This window comes from Stenella coeruleoalba, assembly GCF_951394435.1.
Source record: "Stenella coeruleoalba genome assembly, chromosome: 1".
In the NCBI taxonomy this organism is placed as follows: domain Eukaryota; kingdom Metazoa; phylum Chordata; class Mammalia; order Artiodactyla; family Delphinidae; genus Stenella; species Stenella coeruleoalba.
Genome location: NC_137169.1, coordinates 32373774 through 32391288, shown reverse-complemented (window position 1 = coordinate 32391288; position 17515 = coordinate 32373774). Strand labels below are relative to the sequence as shown.

Here is a 17515-nt window from a genome sequence, read left to right as displayed (position 1 = left end):
CGAAAATCGAAGAGAAATCTTAAGAATAACCAGAAAGAACTAAAAAAAAAAAAAACCAAAACAAACAAAAAAAACCCAATAAGCTCAGAGAAGAATTTTTTTTTGGCCATGCTGCAGGCAGGACCTTAGTTCCCCGACCAGGGATCGAACCCATGGCCCCTGCAGGGGAAGCACAGAGTCCTAAGCACTGGACCACCAGGGAATTCTCACAGAGCTGACTTTTTCAACAGGAACAAAGGAAATCAGAACAGAATAGAAAAAAATAAACAAATATTAGGATGCTAGGATAAATAGCGGTCAATCTTGAATTGATATCTAGAATGAGAGTGATATAAAAACAAAAACAGGGACAACTTCCCTGGTGGCACAGTGGTTAAAAATCCGCCTGCCAATGCAGGGGACATGGGTTCAAGCCCTGGTCGGGGAAGATCCCACATGCCGCGGAGCTACTAAGCCAGTGCGTCACAACTACAGAGCCTGCGCTCTAGGACCTGCGAGCCACAACTACTGAGCCTGCGTGCCACAACTACTGAAGCCCATGCACCTAGAGCCTGTGCTCCACAACAAGAGAAGCCACTGCAATGAGAAGGCCGCACACCACAACGGAGAGTAGCCCCCGCTCGCCGCAACTAGAGAAAGCCCACGCGCAGCAACGAAGACCTAACGCAGCCAATAAGTAAGTAAGTAAATAAATAAATAAATAAATAAAACAAAAACAACTTTCCAAAGAAACTTCTAAAGCATATACTCTGGAAGAAGCAAGGTAATTTCTAAAAGGAAGGTGTGAGATGAATACGGAATGGTAAGCAAAGACACAGGTAAGCACATAGGTAAACTTAAATAATGACTGTATAAAATAATAATAATGCTAATTTTAGGGGTAAAAAATAAACAAGATAAAACTAAAATATAATATGAAGGGGATATAATTAGATCAAAGTGTTTATTTAAGGTTCCTGGATTGTTCAGGAAGCAGTGAAGATACTGTATATATTAAGATTTTAGGTTATATGGGCATGATTTATTTTTAACAGCAACCATTAAAAGAATAGTCATATATGAACCTTGAAACATTAATGACAACCCAAATATCATTTTTTAAAAACCTTCAATAAGTTCTAAAAATAAAGCAAGAGGAGGATGTGTGTGTATATGTTTGGGGTGGAGGTGGGAGTGATATGAAAAGGATAGAGGGGAAAAAAGGCATAAAATAATATGGTAAAAATAATTCCAAATATATCAGTAATCACAATATACATGAATAAATAAAGCTTGTCAAAAAAAAAAGACAGTGAGTGTTAGATTGGATTTAAAAGCAACCGTAACAACAAAGTCTATCTATGTATGAGACATCTAAAATATAAAAACTGTAAGGTTAAAAGTAAAAGGATGAATGTGATATGGTGATGGTTGCACATTATATACTAAAAACCACTGAACTGCACACTTAACCAAAACATAAAACAGAAGCAATATTGTAACAAATTCAATAAAGATTTTTTAAAAATGGTCCACATCAGGGACTTCCCTGGTAGTGCAGTGGATAAGACTCCATGCTCCCAGTGCAGCAGGCCCGGGTTCAATCCTTGGTCAGGGAACTAGATGCCACACGCATGCCACAACTAAGAGTTTGCATGCCGCAACTAAGAAGCCCGCATGACGCAACTAAGACCTGGAGCAGCCAAAATAAAAAAGTTAAAAAGTAAATATTTTTCGGGACTTCCCTGGTGGCTCAGTGGTTAAGAATCCGCCTGTCAATGCAGGGACACGGGTTCGAGCCCTGGTCCGGGAAGATCCCACATGCCATAGAGAAACTAAGCCCCTGCGCCACAACTACTGAGCCTGTGCCCTAGAGCCCGCAAGCCACAACTACTGAAGCCCGCGCGCCTAGAGCCGGTGCTCCCAACGAGAGAAGCCACCTCAATGAGAAGCCCACACACTGCAATGAAGAGTAGCTACTGCTGACCGCAACTAGAGAAAGCCTGCGCGCAGCAACTAAGACCCAACGCAGCCAAAAATTAATTAACTAATTAATTAAAAAAATAAAGTATGTTGTTATTTAAAAATAAATATTTGAAAAATATTCTTGTTTTTAAAAAAATAAACAAAATAATAAAAAAGCTTCATCTATGGGACACATATCTATCCCGCAACAATTACACAATATATACCCTAGAAAGTGAAGGCTAACGGTTTTGAAATAAACTCCAGCTACTTAAAAGAGTGACGTACAAAAAAAAAAATAGACAAAAAGGGAATTTATTTTGTTTTATAGACCTTAGAAAAATGCAACCTAATGGAAACACAGGCAGCAAGATACTGGAATCTAGATATTCTACCACTTTTCCACTCCTTCACCAATTCCTCATTTTGAAGGAAAATGACCACTTCAAAATGAGGCTGGGTAGAGGGACAGATTAAAATGACTGGCAAGATAGCATTTACATTTATTATCTCTTTTCCTTTTAAACATCAGTATTTACGTCAGAATACATTTGGTAGAGAAAGTGAAGAATGAGATAACTAGCCTAGTTTCTTAAATGGCTAAGAGACATGTGTACCTGTACCTTCAGGGAATGGCCATCAAGAAGGAATAACGAACAAAGCACCAATTAATGGACATGTATTCTAAGGGGGAAATAAAGAGGTGCAACTGAAGATTTATATACAAAAATATTCATTGCAAGAATAGTTTTAACAGCAAAAAACTGGAAACAACCCATACACCCAATAAGAGGAGAATGATTTTATTTTATTAATTAACTAATTTATTTTTTTATTTATTTTTGGCTGCTTTGAGTCTTCGTTGCTGTGTGCAGGCTTTCTCTAGTTGCCGCGAGCGGGGGCTACTCTTCGTTGCAGCATGCGAGCTTCTCATTGCAGTGGTTTCTCTTTTTGCGGAGCACAGGCTCTAGGTGCGCAGGCTTCAGTAGTTGTGGTACGTGGGCTCTAGAGCACAGGCTCGGTAGTTGTGGTACATGGGCTTAGTTGCTCCACGACATGTGAGACCTTCCCGTGGGACCTTCCCAGACCAGGGCTCAAACCCGTGTCCCCTGCATTGGTAGGCAGATTCTAACCACTGTGCCATCAGGGAAGTCCCGAGGAGAATGATTTTAAAAAATGATGATTTAAAAAGATTAGAAATATATATAGTAAGATGTTTACGGTTAGTTGGATTATTCATGTTTTCTAATTTGTCTATTAGTTTAATAATAAGCAAAATAGGCTGCTTTGTTTAATAATAATGATAACAGCTCCCACTCATTAAATGGTCTATGTACTAGACACTGTATTATTAGATATTTTACATACAGTTTGTTAATCTCCACTACTACAAGGCAGCTATCATTATCATCATTTTATATAAAGTACACAGTCTTTAGGCTTCTAGTTTCACTAGTTACCTGCCTCCCAGTATGAACTATGAATTAATTCTTTTATAAAACAAGCAGGTCTCTATTAGATAACATAGGCTCTTGTCTCTTGGTTTGATGTCTGGGTTTAGGAAGCTATTCAGAACTGCATGGAGTCACATTCAAAGATATGGAATGAAAAGAGCTTAAATAAGGGTCACTTTCTGCAGAAAGGAGACTTGTTTATTGGTGGTAGATTCTTAAACAAAACTGGATTTTCTTTTCTTCCCATGCAACTTTCACATACAATAACAAAAATAAGTACCACATATCTTTCACTTTTCTATAGCACTTTTCATAAAATTCATATGCTGATTCATTTGATCCTCACAACACCAAGCTGCACAAGATGGGAAGTAATATCTTCATTTTAGAGATAAAGGACACCAAGAAGTTAAAATGTCTTAAGACCATCTTGCTAATAAGTAGTGGGTAAAAGCCAAACCCACATCTCTGGATCTTGTCCTCTACTATACTTATCAACTGGGAATACTTTCACATGACCCTAGCACTTGCTGGGGAAATACTTGTTTTCTTCTATAAAAGTACAGCTTTTATATATTAAAAGTTTTCCTTTTACTTAAACTGCTTTTGAGACAGGTTGTTCCAATGATCGAATTTGTCTTCTGAAGGATAAAACTGCAGAGAGTAAGTTTCCTAGTCATCTTATAAAATGTGAATAGCCAGTATGGAGATATTCATCAAAATGTTAATAGTAGTTATCTCTAAGAGGAGGGATTTCAGATAACTTTAGTTTTCTTCTGTTCAAAATGAAACACTTCATCCTTTCTATGTGATCCAGACTTAAAACCATTTTTGCATCCCCCACTGTGTTGTACATAGTAGGTGTTCAGTAGCAGGTGCTGAACAAACCACTATTTCCTAAACTTCTGCCACACCTGTGTATTCTCTGTGTGATTATTTAATATCTTTTAAAAAAATCAATTCACTTTTTAAAACTTAACCTTATCCTAAATGACAATTTTCATGAAATCATGATAAGCTAGTTTTATCTTTTTCCTAATATACATTAATACACATATAGCCATTTAAATTTCAAATACTGATATACTACCTAAAATCACCTCACCTGTGGTACATGCACTGGCGTTCTGCGTCAATCTTTGATTTCCTCCTTTACTCCCCATAATAGCAATCACCCAAGTACTTTAAATCCATCTTTTATTATGACTCCACACTTATTCTCACCTCTCACTCTAGTAGTAGGCCCTTATTTCATGCTTATCTTGGTTATCTTGATGCAATAGGCCCCTAGAAGTCCCCCTTGCCTCTAATCTTTGCTCTATCATATATGTTGCCACCAAATTTTAAACTTCCTAAAACAAGCTTTGGCCTCTACCCAAATCAATCCAAACTTTCCAGGCCACTGAAAACAACCACTCAATGTCTTCAGGAAGAAGTACTTTACAAACTCGTCCTGGCCTACCTTTCTATCCCCTTCTACAAGAATCCGTTTATTCATTAGTCTCAGAATAGCCATTGTGTAGTTGTCTTTATAGCTTTATTCATTCCATATCTTCAACCTGAAAATCTCCATCCCCAAGTCAAAATTTTGCCTAGTTCAGATATCCTCTCTTTTAAGAAACCTGTCTGACCATTAGCATCTGCATTAATTTCTTAATTTCTAAAAGCCACACTATTTCAGCCACTCACTTACCACCCTCTGCCTTAAACTATGAGCTATTTGTATACATATCTACTCTCCTCTACTACAGGTTCTCTAGGGTAGGACTATGTAACTTATACATAGATGCTAAAATATTTGCAGCTACTCTTCAAGAAGCCAACAAAATAACTCAAACTCCATTCAACGTGGTTCAAAAGACTAATCTTTTCTAAGATTTAAGCCAAAGAATACTGTTCTCACAGATACTAAAGGTCAGTTATTTCATTACTGAAATCAGCAGACCACTATCTAACACCCAGGTTTGGCTATAAAGTAATCCACCCTGCATGTGGATACCTCTTCAGCAGGTTGACTTGCTGAACTTGTATGATTCGCCACTGTTGTCACCTGGTTACTCTTTTTGGACTTCAGTTTTCCTGTCTATAAGATGACCTTAAGAGCTCTTCCTAGCTTAAAATCCTATGACTCTTGGTCAGACCAAAATGACTTTTATTACAATATCTGGACAGGATAAACCCACTTGTTTCCCTTTTTTTTTTGGCCTCACCATGCGGCATGTGGGGTCTTAGCTCCCCAACCAGGGATCGAACCCATGCACCCTGCATTTGGAGCGTGGAGTCTTAACCACTGGACCGCCGGGGAAATCTGATAAACCCACTTAAAAATAAATATAATCAAAGGAGTTAACCTTCACCCAATACTGTTTAACCCCTTCACAGAATTTTGTTCCATCTACATATTTATAACAGGCTAGGCACTCTATTAGACCATCTCTTTAGAGTCAAAAGAGATGCTCAGTGATAAAAGTTATTTTCTGGTACTTAAAGTACACAGAGTACAAGGTTATTCACATATATTATTTCATTTAATCTTAACAACCCTAAAAGGTAGGCATCTTTATCCCAGTGTTTTTCAACTAGGAGTGATCTTGCCCCCTCCTTCCAGCACCCCCCAACCCTGCGGACATCTGGCAACGTCCAGTGACATTTTTCATTGTCACAGTTGTTGGGAAAGGAGGGATTGATACTGGCATCTAAAGGGAGAGGCCAGAGATGCTGCTCAACATCTTATGATGCACAAGATAGCCTTCCATGATGAAAAATTGCCCGGTCCAAGATGTCAATAGTGCCAAGATGAGAAACCCTGATGGCATTGTCTTTCAGTTAAGGAATCAAAGATTTAGAGAGCTTAAGTTACTTGCCCAGAATTACACAGATCCCAAATCATCTCTGAATGACACCAAAGTCAATGGCACATTCCATCACACACACAACTACTGGAGACTGTTTCTGATGAAATATGTACTGTTTTCTTATCAGTGTTTCCCCTCCCCATTTAGTCTTGGTATACTTTAGATTTTGCTAGTCAGCATTAGCTGACCTCATCCAGGAGAAGATTCAGAAAAAGCTTTCTCAGACTAAAAGGTCAGATTTAACAAACGTCTTCTCTTGTGCTCTCACTGCATCCAGTATTTACAGCTTCAATGCAGCAACTACCATATTGTACTGTGCTTGTATGACTTTCTCCCCTTTAGACTATAAACTCCTTAAGAGCAAGGTTTGCCTCTTTATTTTTGTATTCCTAGTGCCAAGGAAAGTATCTCAGCACAGAGTTTACATTTCATAAATATTTGTTAAACAAACAAAAGAAAACTGACCAAGTTACATAGTATACCCAAGAATGCACAGCTACTAAATGACAGAACCAGGATTCAAATTCAAGTCTCTCCACTGCCAAAGCCTATAGTTACTATATCTCAATGAAGCTAAAAATGAGATGTTTATCACCTTTTTATCTTGCCTGTGGGAATTCTTCAATCATAAACATGTCAGGAATTATATATAAAGTCCGTGTTTTAAAGACAGCTTATAATCATAAGAATTTTCCTACCTTATACTTGTGTACATTCTGTGAAAGCTTGCAAGGTAGTTAGCATGTAACGATAGTGATAATCTCTCCCAAATACCACAGTTATAAAGGGGCCAGTGTGTTTTTATTTGATAGTCTCCCTGAATTCAACACTCACTACATAGAAATTAATGTTATTTTGAGTTGTCACAGGAACTGTTCATAAAAACTAAGCCAGGGTCTCTTAGGAAGAGAAGAACTCACTTTAACTTTAGCTTTTATTTCTTCACTGTCCCCTTCTCCATCATTGCAGGGTTCCATGCCAGACTCCTCCTGGATGTCTTTGTTTAGTACAGAATACTCTTCTAGTAGAGTGTCAAACAAAACTATTCGCTTGTTCTTGAAGAAGCCATAAAAATAAGCATTGCTGTGGGAAGAGCGTTTAGATCCTAAGGAAAAGACAGTTCAAAGCATGGAAAATAATTAAAAAGTATGGGGTTTTTTGGAGAGACGCCTAGAAACTGAATTACTGGAAAGGACATTAACATTTTCAAATTGTTTAACACCTGAAGAATATTATATCAACATAAATCACCACCAGCAGTGGAAAGTGCCTGTTTCTTTGCAGTCTTGACAACAAATATTTATGCTCATTGCAGCTTTATAGCAATAAGTAAGTAAATAAAGCCTAAATATCCAACAGTCATGGAATGATTAAATTATGGTAAAGCTATGAAATGGAATTTTAAGCAGCCAGATAAAAAGTATACTTTTGAAATATTTTAACAAGATAGGAAAAAGCTCACCAACATAACTGAAAAGGATGTAAAACTTCATGTATATAAAATTCCATTATTGTCATGAAAAAATGTACATGTAAATAGAAAAGCAGAAACACAAACCTATTAAGAAATACCTTAAAATATTGAAGTGTTTACCACTGGCTTCTAGAAATATGGATTTTTGCTCCCTCCCTTACACTTTGCTCTGTTCCAAGGCTTTTAAAGTCAGTATACTTATTTAATCAGAAAAAATTAAAACTATCTTAAAAAGACTGAAAAAAAAACCCCTAAATTTTTAACAGTGGCTAACAGTAGCTGAACTATGGTTGATTTTTATCTTCTTCTTCATAATTTTCTTTATTTTCTATACTTTATTTTCTTTATATTTTATGTTCTAGCATGTGCAGTGAATTTAGTGGTTAAGAATGACTTTAGGTTCAAATCTTGGCTCTGCCATGTATTAGTTGTGTAAATGTAAGAAACTTTCTTAATTTCTTTAAGCTTTATTTTCCCATTTATGATATGAGGAGAGGACTTTTTTGGTTTGGTTGCCTGGAAGTTAAGAGCCAAATATGTGGTCCAATTTTATCAATAATATAGGACCTTAGGATCTGGAAAGCTGGGTATCTAGATCTTATACTTCTATCTCATTTCTATCTTCTCTGATTCTAATTTTTAAATTAATTTAAAAATATTTCTTAGAAGCTACCTGAAGTTACCTATGGAAGTAGGCAGATAAATAAAACAAAATGAATGTCTTAGTATCTCCCACTGGTCTAAGTATCTCAAAGTGTGGCCCAAAGAATGCCTACGCCAAAATCACCTACGGGTACTTGTTAGACGTAAATACTAGAAACACCCAATATCTGAGAATGGAGCCGAGGAATCTTTAAACAAACTCTCCAGGGAATTCTTACATTCACTAAAGTTTTAAGAGTCCCTGCACTAGACCATAAGCTTTTTGTACCACTATGCCTTGCATGTAGTATTTATTCAATAATGCTTGTTTACTGAATGGATTTATCGTACCACTTGAGGTATGAAGTAATGTATTTGGGAACTCTGAAAACCAAAACGTTCTATGAGATTGTAAGGCATGGCCAGCTGTCTCTTCATCTTTCGTTTGTGATGTCTTATCTTAATCAACTTCTTGGCAGCATTTGATACCGTTGACCACTCCCTCCTTGAAACACTTTCTTCTCCTATCTCAAGAGAAACACCATCTTCTCCTGGTTTTCTTCCTACCTCAGTGGTCTCTCTTCTTCAGCCTCCTTTGCTGGCTCTTCCTCCTCTGCTGACTCTGACCTGAGCCCCGTTCTCTTCTCTAAGTGCCCTCATCCAAGGAGGTATCTACATGCCAGATACAGGTACTTCCATATCACTATTTCTAGACCTGACCTCTCCCTAGAACTCTGGATTTATATATCTAGCTGCTTATTTGACAGGCCTACATCTCCACATGGATGGCTAAAGTGCCTATCTGTTGTTTATATTCTCAAGCATAGTTTTTTCCCTGACCAGTATTAGAATTCCCTTGCAGAGTTTAGGGAATTTCACATCATGCAAGTCTTGTGAGAGACTGCTTCTCATTTGAGAAATCTAAAAAGCTAGCTGTCTGCTTCCCCAAGCACTCCTGGCAGCTAGCCCAGTGCCCTGGCTCAGTCAGTCAGATGCACCCACTGGGGACTCTGAAACAGTTAGCTAATTACATAAAGAAGCAGGGCAGTGAGGAATGAATTCTGCAGGTGCTAGTGGAAGGGATGTTAGGGATACACACTGCTGACTCCAACATCAGGAGCCACTAGCAGTGTCCTCCCCAGACTGGTTCTGCAGGACAATTCTGAGTTCCTGGTCTCCCGATGGAGAGTCCACTTCCCAAGTTTGGTAAATTTAACTTTCCTGGTGACTTTGTGAGTTATCAAATATTGTTTCAATAAGGAATTTCTCTGGTTAAATCAGCTATAGTTGGTTTCTATGGCTGGCATGCAACTAACTACTGCTTGTAGAACTCTAGTACAATGTTCAATAGGTATATAACACACCCATCAGAACTTAAACCCTCACAGACCTGCTCTTCTCCCAGTTTTTTCACATCTCAGTAACCTACCATTTATCCAACTGCTTAGTCCAAAAATCTAGGTCGTTATCTTTGATGCCTCTTTCTCTCTTATTCCTTTACATGTCATCTACCGGCAAATTCCATCAACTCTACCTGTAAAACACATCCCCAGTATATCCACTTCTCTCCATCAATTACTACTATTCTAGTCTAAGCCACATTATCTCCTCCTGAACAGCACTGGCCTCCTAACTGCTCTCCCTGCTTCTACTCTTGCCTCCCCTACCGTCTATTCTCTATATAGCAACATAAAATAGGTAGAAATTACAAACTAGGCCATGTCACTTTCCTGCCTAAAACCTTCAATAGCTTTAACTCTAGACTTAAAATAAAATCCAAGCTCCTTACTCTGATTTACAAAGGCCTATGTGGTCTGACTCTCGCCTATGTCTCAGATTTCATAACACTTTCCTGCCATGAGGTAGCCACACTGGACTTTTTTCTGTTTCTTGAAGATACAAAGCTCTGGAGGGTCTCTCCATTGATCTTGGCACGGATGGCTCCTTCCTTCAGATCTCAGCTTAAATTCATTTGCTCAGAGATGTCTTGTCTGATGACCTAATCGAAAGTATCTACTCAGCCATTCTTTATCACTTCACATCAGTTTAATTCTCTGCACAGTACTTACTATCTGATATTTTCTGAGAGCAAGACTCTTGGTTTTTCACTCGGTTTTTCCTTTCAATTTACAAATCCATCATGTGTGTTGTTATTGTTATTAACAACATTCATTTACTCAAAATATTTTTGACAACATTATTAACAACAACAGAAACATGCATTGCAGATGAGTAACTTCTGTTTAGCAGAGGTAAGTTGTCCAAAGTCACACGGGGAATCTGTGCTAGAACTAGAATTTAAACGCAAACCTATTGGCTCCACAGCCTGACCTCTGAAATGCTACCCTCCACCTACTCAAATCTTGATTTTCCACAAAGTCCCAGCTTATGTTATAACCCTCCATAAAGCCTTCCCTGACTATTTCAGCTAAAATCATATAGCACTGATGGTATAGATCACATATCTTCTCGACTACCTCTACTGGCATAGCATTAGCATTCACGTTATCTGATTATAAGTGATCGGCAACTTAGGTTGCCCCTTCAGTAAAAGCGCCTCAGAGATTGTTCTACTATACTGATCATTGTGCTACTAGTTTAATATTATTAAAAGACTAGTAATCTCAGAGGCCAAAGCAGTAGTATGAATTGGCTTCTTTTTCTACTATTTCCCCATAGACATGTTCTAATTGTGCCTTTGGTTGGCTGCCAAATGCCTGAGATTTCTATACTCTTCTCGTTGCTGTTAATTCATTCTTTCCAGTTGTGACCATCTCTGTCCTCCTGGACCCTGCAATTACTTCTCAGTTTCTACTCCTTCATCTGCCATAGCTACTTCTCAATGGTGATTTTTACTTTAGAGGAGGAATGGGCAAACTATGGCTTGCAGGTCAAATCAAACCTGCCACTTATTTTTATAAATAAAGTTTTATTAGAAAACAGCCATGCTTGTTTCTTTATGTATTACTATGGCTGCTTTTGTACTATCATGGCAGAGTTGAATAGTTGCAACAGAGACCATGTGACCTGCAAAGCCTAAAATAATTACCGTCTAGCCCTTTACAGAAAGCATTTGCCAGACCACAGTTCAGAGGAAGCAAAACTGAAACCCAGAGATGCAAAGTGACTTGTCCAAGATCCCACAGCTGGTAAGTGGCAGAGGCAGAACTACACTCATTCATTTACATGGATTTTAATTTACAGATTCTGAAAGTCATGGTACCACACAGTTTTTCTTTGCATCTTTGTAGGTTTCCTTGAGACTTTAGTAGTCTTACACAAGCTAACAGATAGATAGTTTAATTTTCAAAAGCAATCATCAGAAAAGCAGAGTATAACTAATCCAAAATACCAAGTGGCACCAATCTTGGGTAATCTGCAGGTGAAATCAGAGTCCTGCAGAACACTGGAAGTTTTCTTGGTGGAGACAAAGCCAATAACATTGGTTTTGTTTTTGAGCCCCCAAACCACTGCCAAATGGAAACTAAGCAAGAGTCCAACTCAGTTACATATAGGAGCCAGGCAGGTAATAGAAGTGAAAAAATCAGTCTAATATTATGACATAGCAGGGAGTGATAAAGGCCTTGGTGCAGAATTAAAAACAATAAAACCAACCAAACATAGCTGCAGGCAAGAGCAGGACTTGGCATCAGGCCACCAGTTTCTATCCCTGGACTATGTCATCAATTCTTATAAATCTTCAAAAGCCAAAATGTAAAATCCTAATCTTTAAATAACAAAAACAAACAAACAAACAAAACCCCAAACCAACTGATTTGTTCTTTTATTAAAGTTTTAAGAATAAACTAATCAAATAAAACAAATCACTCAAATAAAATCTTCTTACCCCAGGGAGCCTTACCTTGAACAACATACACCTTAGTCAAAGGGAAGTCAATACTCTTTGCCATGATTTCAATTTCTTGTTTAAGCTTTCCCTCAGGAAGAGGTGTGAATTTGTCAAATAAAGGGGCAATGTAATCAGCATAGATGGTGACAAGCACCTGAAACGCAAATATGAGAACAACCTATGAATATGTCCTTAAAGAGAAACTACTCTATACAGATTCAGTATTAAAACTATGTGATCCCAGCCCTGAGAACAGGGACCTTATCTTATTTGCTCTGGTATTCCCAGCCCGAAATAGTACCAGTACAGCATTCAATATCTGTTTGATGAATTAAATCAAAATGAATAGTCTCTATATGGTAATAACTGAAAAGCCAAATGGTCCATTCAAAACTATCTTGGGGATTTCTGACACTTCATGAGCCCATCATAACTTGGAATTCTGTCTTTCAAGGTAATCATAATAGACTTGAAGTGTTTGCTAAAAAAAGAACTACTAGAGCTTGACTGTGTGCTATTATTTGGTTTGCCTGCTAATATTACTGACCTGCAGTTCATAACTATACACACTGGTTGAAACAGTACTTCCTTAAGCATTTTGGGAGCCTTTCCTCTGCTCTCTCTCCTGTCACTTCAATTTGCCATACAACATATATTTGTAAGTCCAATTAGCACCCATTTTCCAGTCATGATCCCACCAGCAGGAGGTGAAGCAATAAGCATCATGGTAATTCAGACTAAAAGAAACCTCACCATCAGTGCAGCTGAAGAGCTGATAGGACGTATTTTCTGGGGGCTGTTAACAGGCCATTTTGATTGTGTTGTAGTGTTTGTGCTGTGAAGCAGTTTGGAATATCGGAAAGAGAAGAGGAAAAGAAGATGTGAAGAAGGGACAATGGGGAAGCGGAGAGAGGAAAAAGGAGGGAGAAGGAAGAGAGGGAAGAAGGGGGGAAAAGGGAAGAGGCAGGGTGAGGGGGAGGGGCAGGAGGAGGGGGCAAGGGACAGAGAAGAAGGGGTAAAGGGCAAAGGGGAGAGGAGGAAGGGAAAGGCAGGGGAAGGAGGGCAGGAGAAAGCAGACACGTTTATGCTTTCTTTTTCTTATCCCGCTTACATCTATTCTCTCTCCAAAATATCCATGGTTTTTAGACACTGGAGCTCAGTCAAGAGTCATCAAATTGTCAAACTTAGTCATCACTCTGGTGGCAACTCACAAATGCACAGCCCCAAACTGCTTGACAACTGCATCATTAAAGGTAACTAACAACTAGCTTCTAGAATCTATAAGAGCCAGTATAAGGAGAAGAAAATCTATGGTCAGAGTCAACTCTCCCATTTCTATAGCTAAAAGCAGAAAACAGAAGGGGAATTTATATGAGCACCTATTTATATTTCTTCTGCTTCTTAAGAATCATTTAAATGCTAATGAAGATTAAATGACAGTTATCTCACCAAGGAACATTTTGTAAAAGAAAATCGAAACAAAGATTTCACTTACCAGAGACACAACTAGTGTGAACAGCCAGGCATAAATAAAAAAATAGTCTCCCCCAATTTTAATAATGTAAAGTAGAAGTGAAGACACGGGTAATAAAATGCACTGAGTCACAATAAACTTCTTGATTGCATCTTTCATGAAGAACCCCAAAGTCTGAAAAAATAAAAGGTCATCATGAGAAACTAAGAAACTGCTTTTAAAATAACAAATAAGTGAATAGCAAGGATACATTATTAAAGCAATTTTAAAAATTAAAAGGCAGTGAGACTACATGACAACAGGTAGCCTAAGACAATAAGTCAATGTCTTGCATTTTATAGTTTAAAATAAACTCATTTAAATGTTATTAGCTGAAAAAACACTAGACATTAGTGCTAGAAGAGTTTATGGCAAGACCTTAAACTATGATCTTTACCGTATCTTCAGTTCCTTTTCCCTCAATTAATTCATGCTCTAAAATAGCAAATTACGTTTTAATTATTCCCAGCAGAGGACAAAAGCACAAGAGAGAACATTTGCATTCTCTATTTTACCTGCTGATTGAAACCATGTTTTTCTTCTATCACAAAAGTATTATAAAGACTCCACGGCAAACCAGTCAATGCACTGAAAAGTGTAGCCAACAGCAGAAACACCAAGGACTGAGTGATCTAAACACAAGAAAAAAAGAGGCAGTTTTTTAATATTAAGTCATTCTTCAAATGAAATATTAGGGAACCAATCAACGAGTATTTGCTGAGTACTTACTATAACTCAAGCAATGTGCTTGATTCTACGGGACTGAAACATCACTGCTACCCTCAGAGTTTATTTGCAAGACAGGGAGGCACTAAAACACTTCCTTTTATTACACGGGCACCATATGAAAGTTAATTGAAGTCATAGAGACAAAAAGGTTAAAAGAACTTAAATTCAGCCACATATGCTGGTGAATTCAAGAAAGGCTTACAACACTGATGAGAAATGGAATGCTACTCTGAAGAAAGAGATAAATTAGTGGGACAGAAGAGGCAAGGAGGAGTTCCACACAATTTGCAAAAGCAAGGAGAAAGAAAAGAGCACCTTAAAGGTGAAAGATGACAAGATGATGGGCCTAGTTGGGACCAGGCAGAGAAACATAATGGAGCATCAGGAAAGCTGGGCCAGGGCAGGTGGGGCAGAGTGTGCTGAAGTTTTAACAGAGCCAAAACTCAAGAGAGAAAATAACTCTCTAGAACTCCTTTAATTGCCTTAACAACAGGTCCTTAGGAGATCAAAAGCCAAGAACTGCCTCATTTTTCTTTACAAATATCTTTTCCTATGACAGTGGAGGATGAGGGCTAATTGGTATGAAGGGACTTGGGGGGAGGGGAAGGCAATGAAGCAAATAAAACCCTCGCTCTCCCTCCCACCACACCATCACTCTCCCTCTTACTCCCCAGTGTAAAACTGAATTCTTTTAAGTGTGAGTACACCACCAAAGCATATTTGACTTGGTAGTAAAGATGCAGCCACTATGTTTCTAAACATAGGAAGAGGGAGAAGGGAAGAGGAAAAGAGGAGGTTTGTCTGCCTACAACATGCAGGGTGGTTTATGCCAGCATCTGTCCCCAAATGGGAAATGAGAAATTTTTTAAAAGTAGATTCCAGGACCTTCCTCAAAATTACTGAATCGGAATCCCATCTTCAAAAAATACAACCATATTGTATAGATTGTTTGAATACCTGCTTTACTCATTTAACATATCACAAACATCTTTCTATATCAATAAATATAGATCTACTTCATTGCTAACGGCTCCATTACATATATTTCCATTATGTATGTAGCATTCATTCCAATGCTACAATGAACCCGTTTCATTCATTCCCCATAAATTTGTAAAAGTGAAATGTCTGATGTCAGACTCTTTTTTTTTTTTTTTTTGCGGTACGCGGACCTCTCACTGCCGTGGCCTCTCCCGTTGCGGAGCACAGGCTCCGGACGCGCAGGCCCAGTGGCCGTGGCTCACGGGCCCAGCCGCTCCGCGGCATGTGGGATCCTCCTGGACCGGGGCACGAAACCGTGTCCCCTGCATCAGCAGGTGGACTCCCAACCACCGCGCCACCAGGAAAGCCCTGGTGTCAAACTTTTAAAAGATTTTTGATACAAACTGCCAAGGTGTCCTCTAGAAAAACTATACTAGTTTTCAGTCTGACAGCACCATGAGACTAGTTCCCTATCCCTCAACAATTCTGTCCTATGATTCTTTTAACTGTTTTTTACCCAATATGATATGATAGGTCAAAACAAAGAAAGAAGCACAACTCCTCGATTCTTCATTGTTGTACTAAAACACATTTCTTTGATTGTCAGTATGGATTTATATTTTTCATGTATTTTATGATCATACGAATTTCTTCCTTTGCCCATTTTTGTGTTGAGGTACTCAATTTTTTCTAAAGTGTTCTTTCGGGACTTCCCTGTTGGCATAATGGTTAAGAATCTGCCTGCCCATGCAGGGGACACAGGGTTGAGCCCCGGTCCGGGAGGATCCCACATGCCGCAGAGCAACTAAGCCCCTGCGCCACAACTACTGAGCCTGCGCTCTAAAGCCCGCAAGCCACAACAACTGAAGCCTGCATGCCTGGAGCCTGTGCTCCACAGCAAAAGAAGCCGCCACAATAAGAAGCCCGTGCACTGCGATGAAGAGTAGCCCCCGCTCACCGCAACTAGAGAAAGCCCGTGCACAGCAACGAAGACCCAACACAGCCTAACTAGTTAATTAATTAATTAAAAACTCTAGATCATATTAAAATTTATAGTTTCTTCAGACTCACAGACTTAGAGAACGAACTTATGGTTACCAGGGGGAATGAAGTGGGGAAGGGATAGTCAGGGAGTTTGGGATTGACATGTACACACTGCTATATTTAAAATGGATAACCAGGACCTACTGTACAGCACAGGGAACTCTGCTCAGTGTTATGTGGCAGGCTGGATGGGAGTGGAATTTAGGGGAGAATGGATACATGCATATGTATGGCTGAGTCCCTTTTCTATGCACCTGAAACTATCCCAACATTGTTAATCGGCTATATTCCAATATCAAATAAAAAGTTAAAAAAATTATATTTTTTTTGTTTAAGTATTGTCAATGTATCTTTGTTTATATTTAAATACTCAATTCAACTAAGTCTTTCTTTTTCTTGGAGGATATAAAATTGGAATTTATTTTTTTCTCAGTTGTCCTAAGAAAATTTATAACCTATATATTCCTCACCAATCTGAAATGCCACCTTTATCATATACCAAGATTACATATACTTAGTTAGGCCTGTTTCTGGTACCAATACACTATTTAAAATTTATGATACATTTTAATATCTAAAAGTTACCACTCATTATTTTACTTATTCAGAATCTTTCTGGCTATTTCTCTGTCTTTAGTCTTTCAGATTAACTATAAAATGTTTTATCATGTGCCCTTCACAAGCTGCTCTGGGATTATACCTGGGCTCTATTCTTTTTTTTTTTTGGCTGCATCGGGTCTTAGTTGTGGCACGCAGGCTCTTCGTTGAGGCATGAGGGCTTCTTTCTAGTTGTGGTGTGCAGGCTTCTCTGTAGTTGTGGCGTGTGGGTTTTCTCTCTCTAGTTGTGGCACAGGCTCCAGAGCACGTGGGCTCTGTAGTCTATGGCACGCAGGCTCTCTAGTTGAGGTGCGGGGGCTCAGTAGTTGTGGCGCCCGGGCTTAGTTGCCCTGCAGGATGTGGGATCTTAGTTCCCCGACCAGGGATTGAACTTGCATCGCCTGCATTGGAAGGTGGATTCTCTATCACTGG

The 17515-nt window shown here is 38.7% G+C and overlaps 1 protein-coding gene across 2 annotated transcripts in view; it reads right to left on the bottom strand.

Annotated features, from left to right (window-relative positions):
* ZMPSTE24 (zinc metallopeptidase STE24) overlaps positions 1-17515 on the bottom strand; it is a 49454-nt gene that overhangs the window by 14112 nt on the left and 17827 nt on the right. For both annotated transcript variants that reach the window (XM_079941763.1, XM_079941764.1), the window contains exons 4-7: positions 14248-14364; positions 13715-13867; positions 12232-12373; positions 7174-7358 (exon numbers count right to left, since the gene is read on the bottom strand). In XM_079941763.1, the coding sequence (XP_079797889.1) occupies positions 7174-7358; positions 12232-12373; positions 13715-13867; positions 14248-14364 (597 nt within the window). The remainder of the gene's footprint in view (positions 1-7173; positions 7359-12231; positions 12374-13714; positions 13868-14247; positions 14365-17515) is intronic.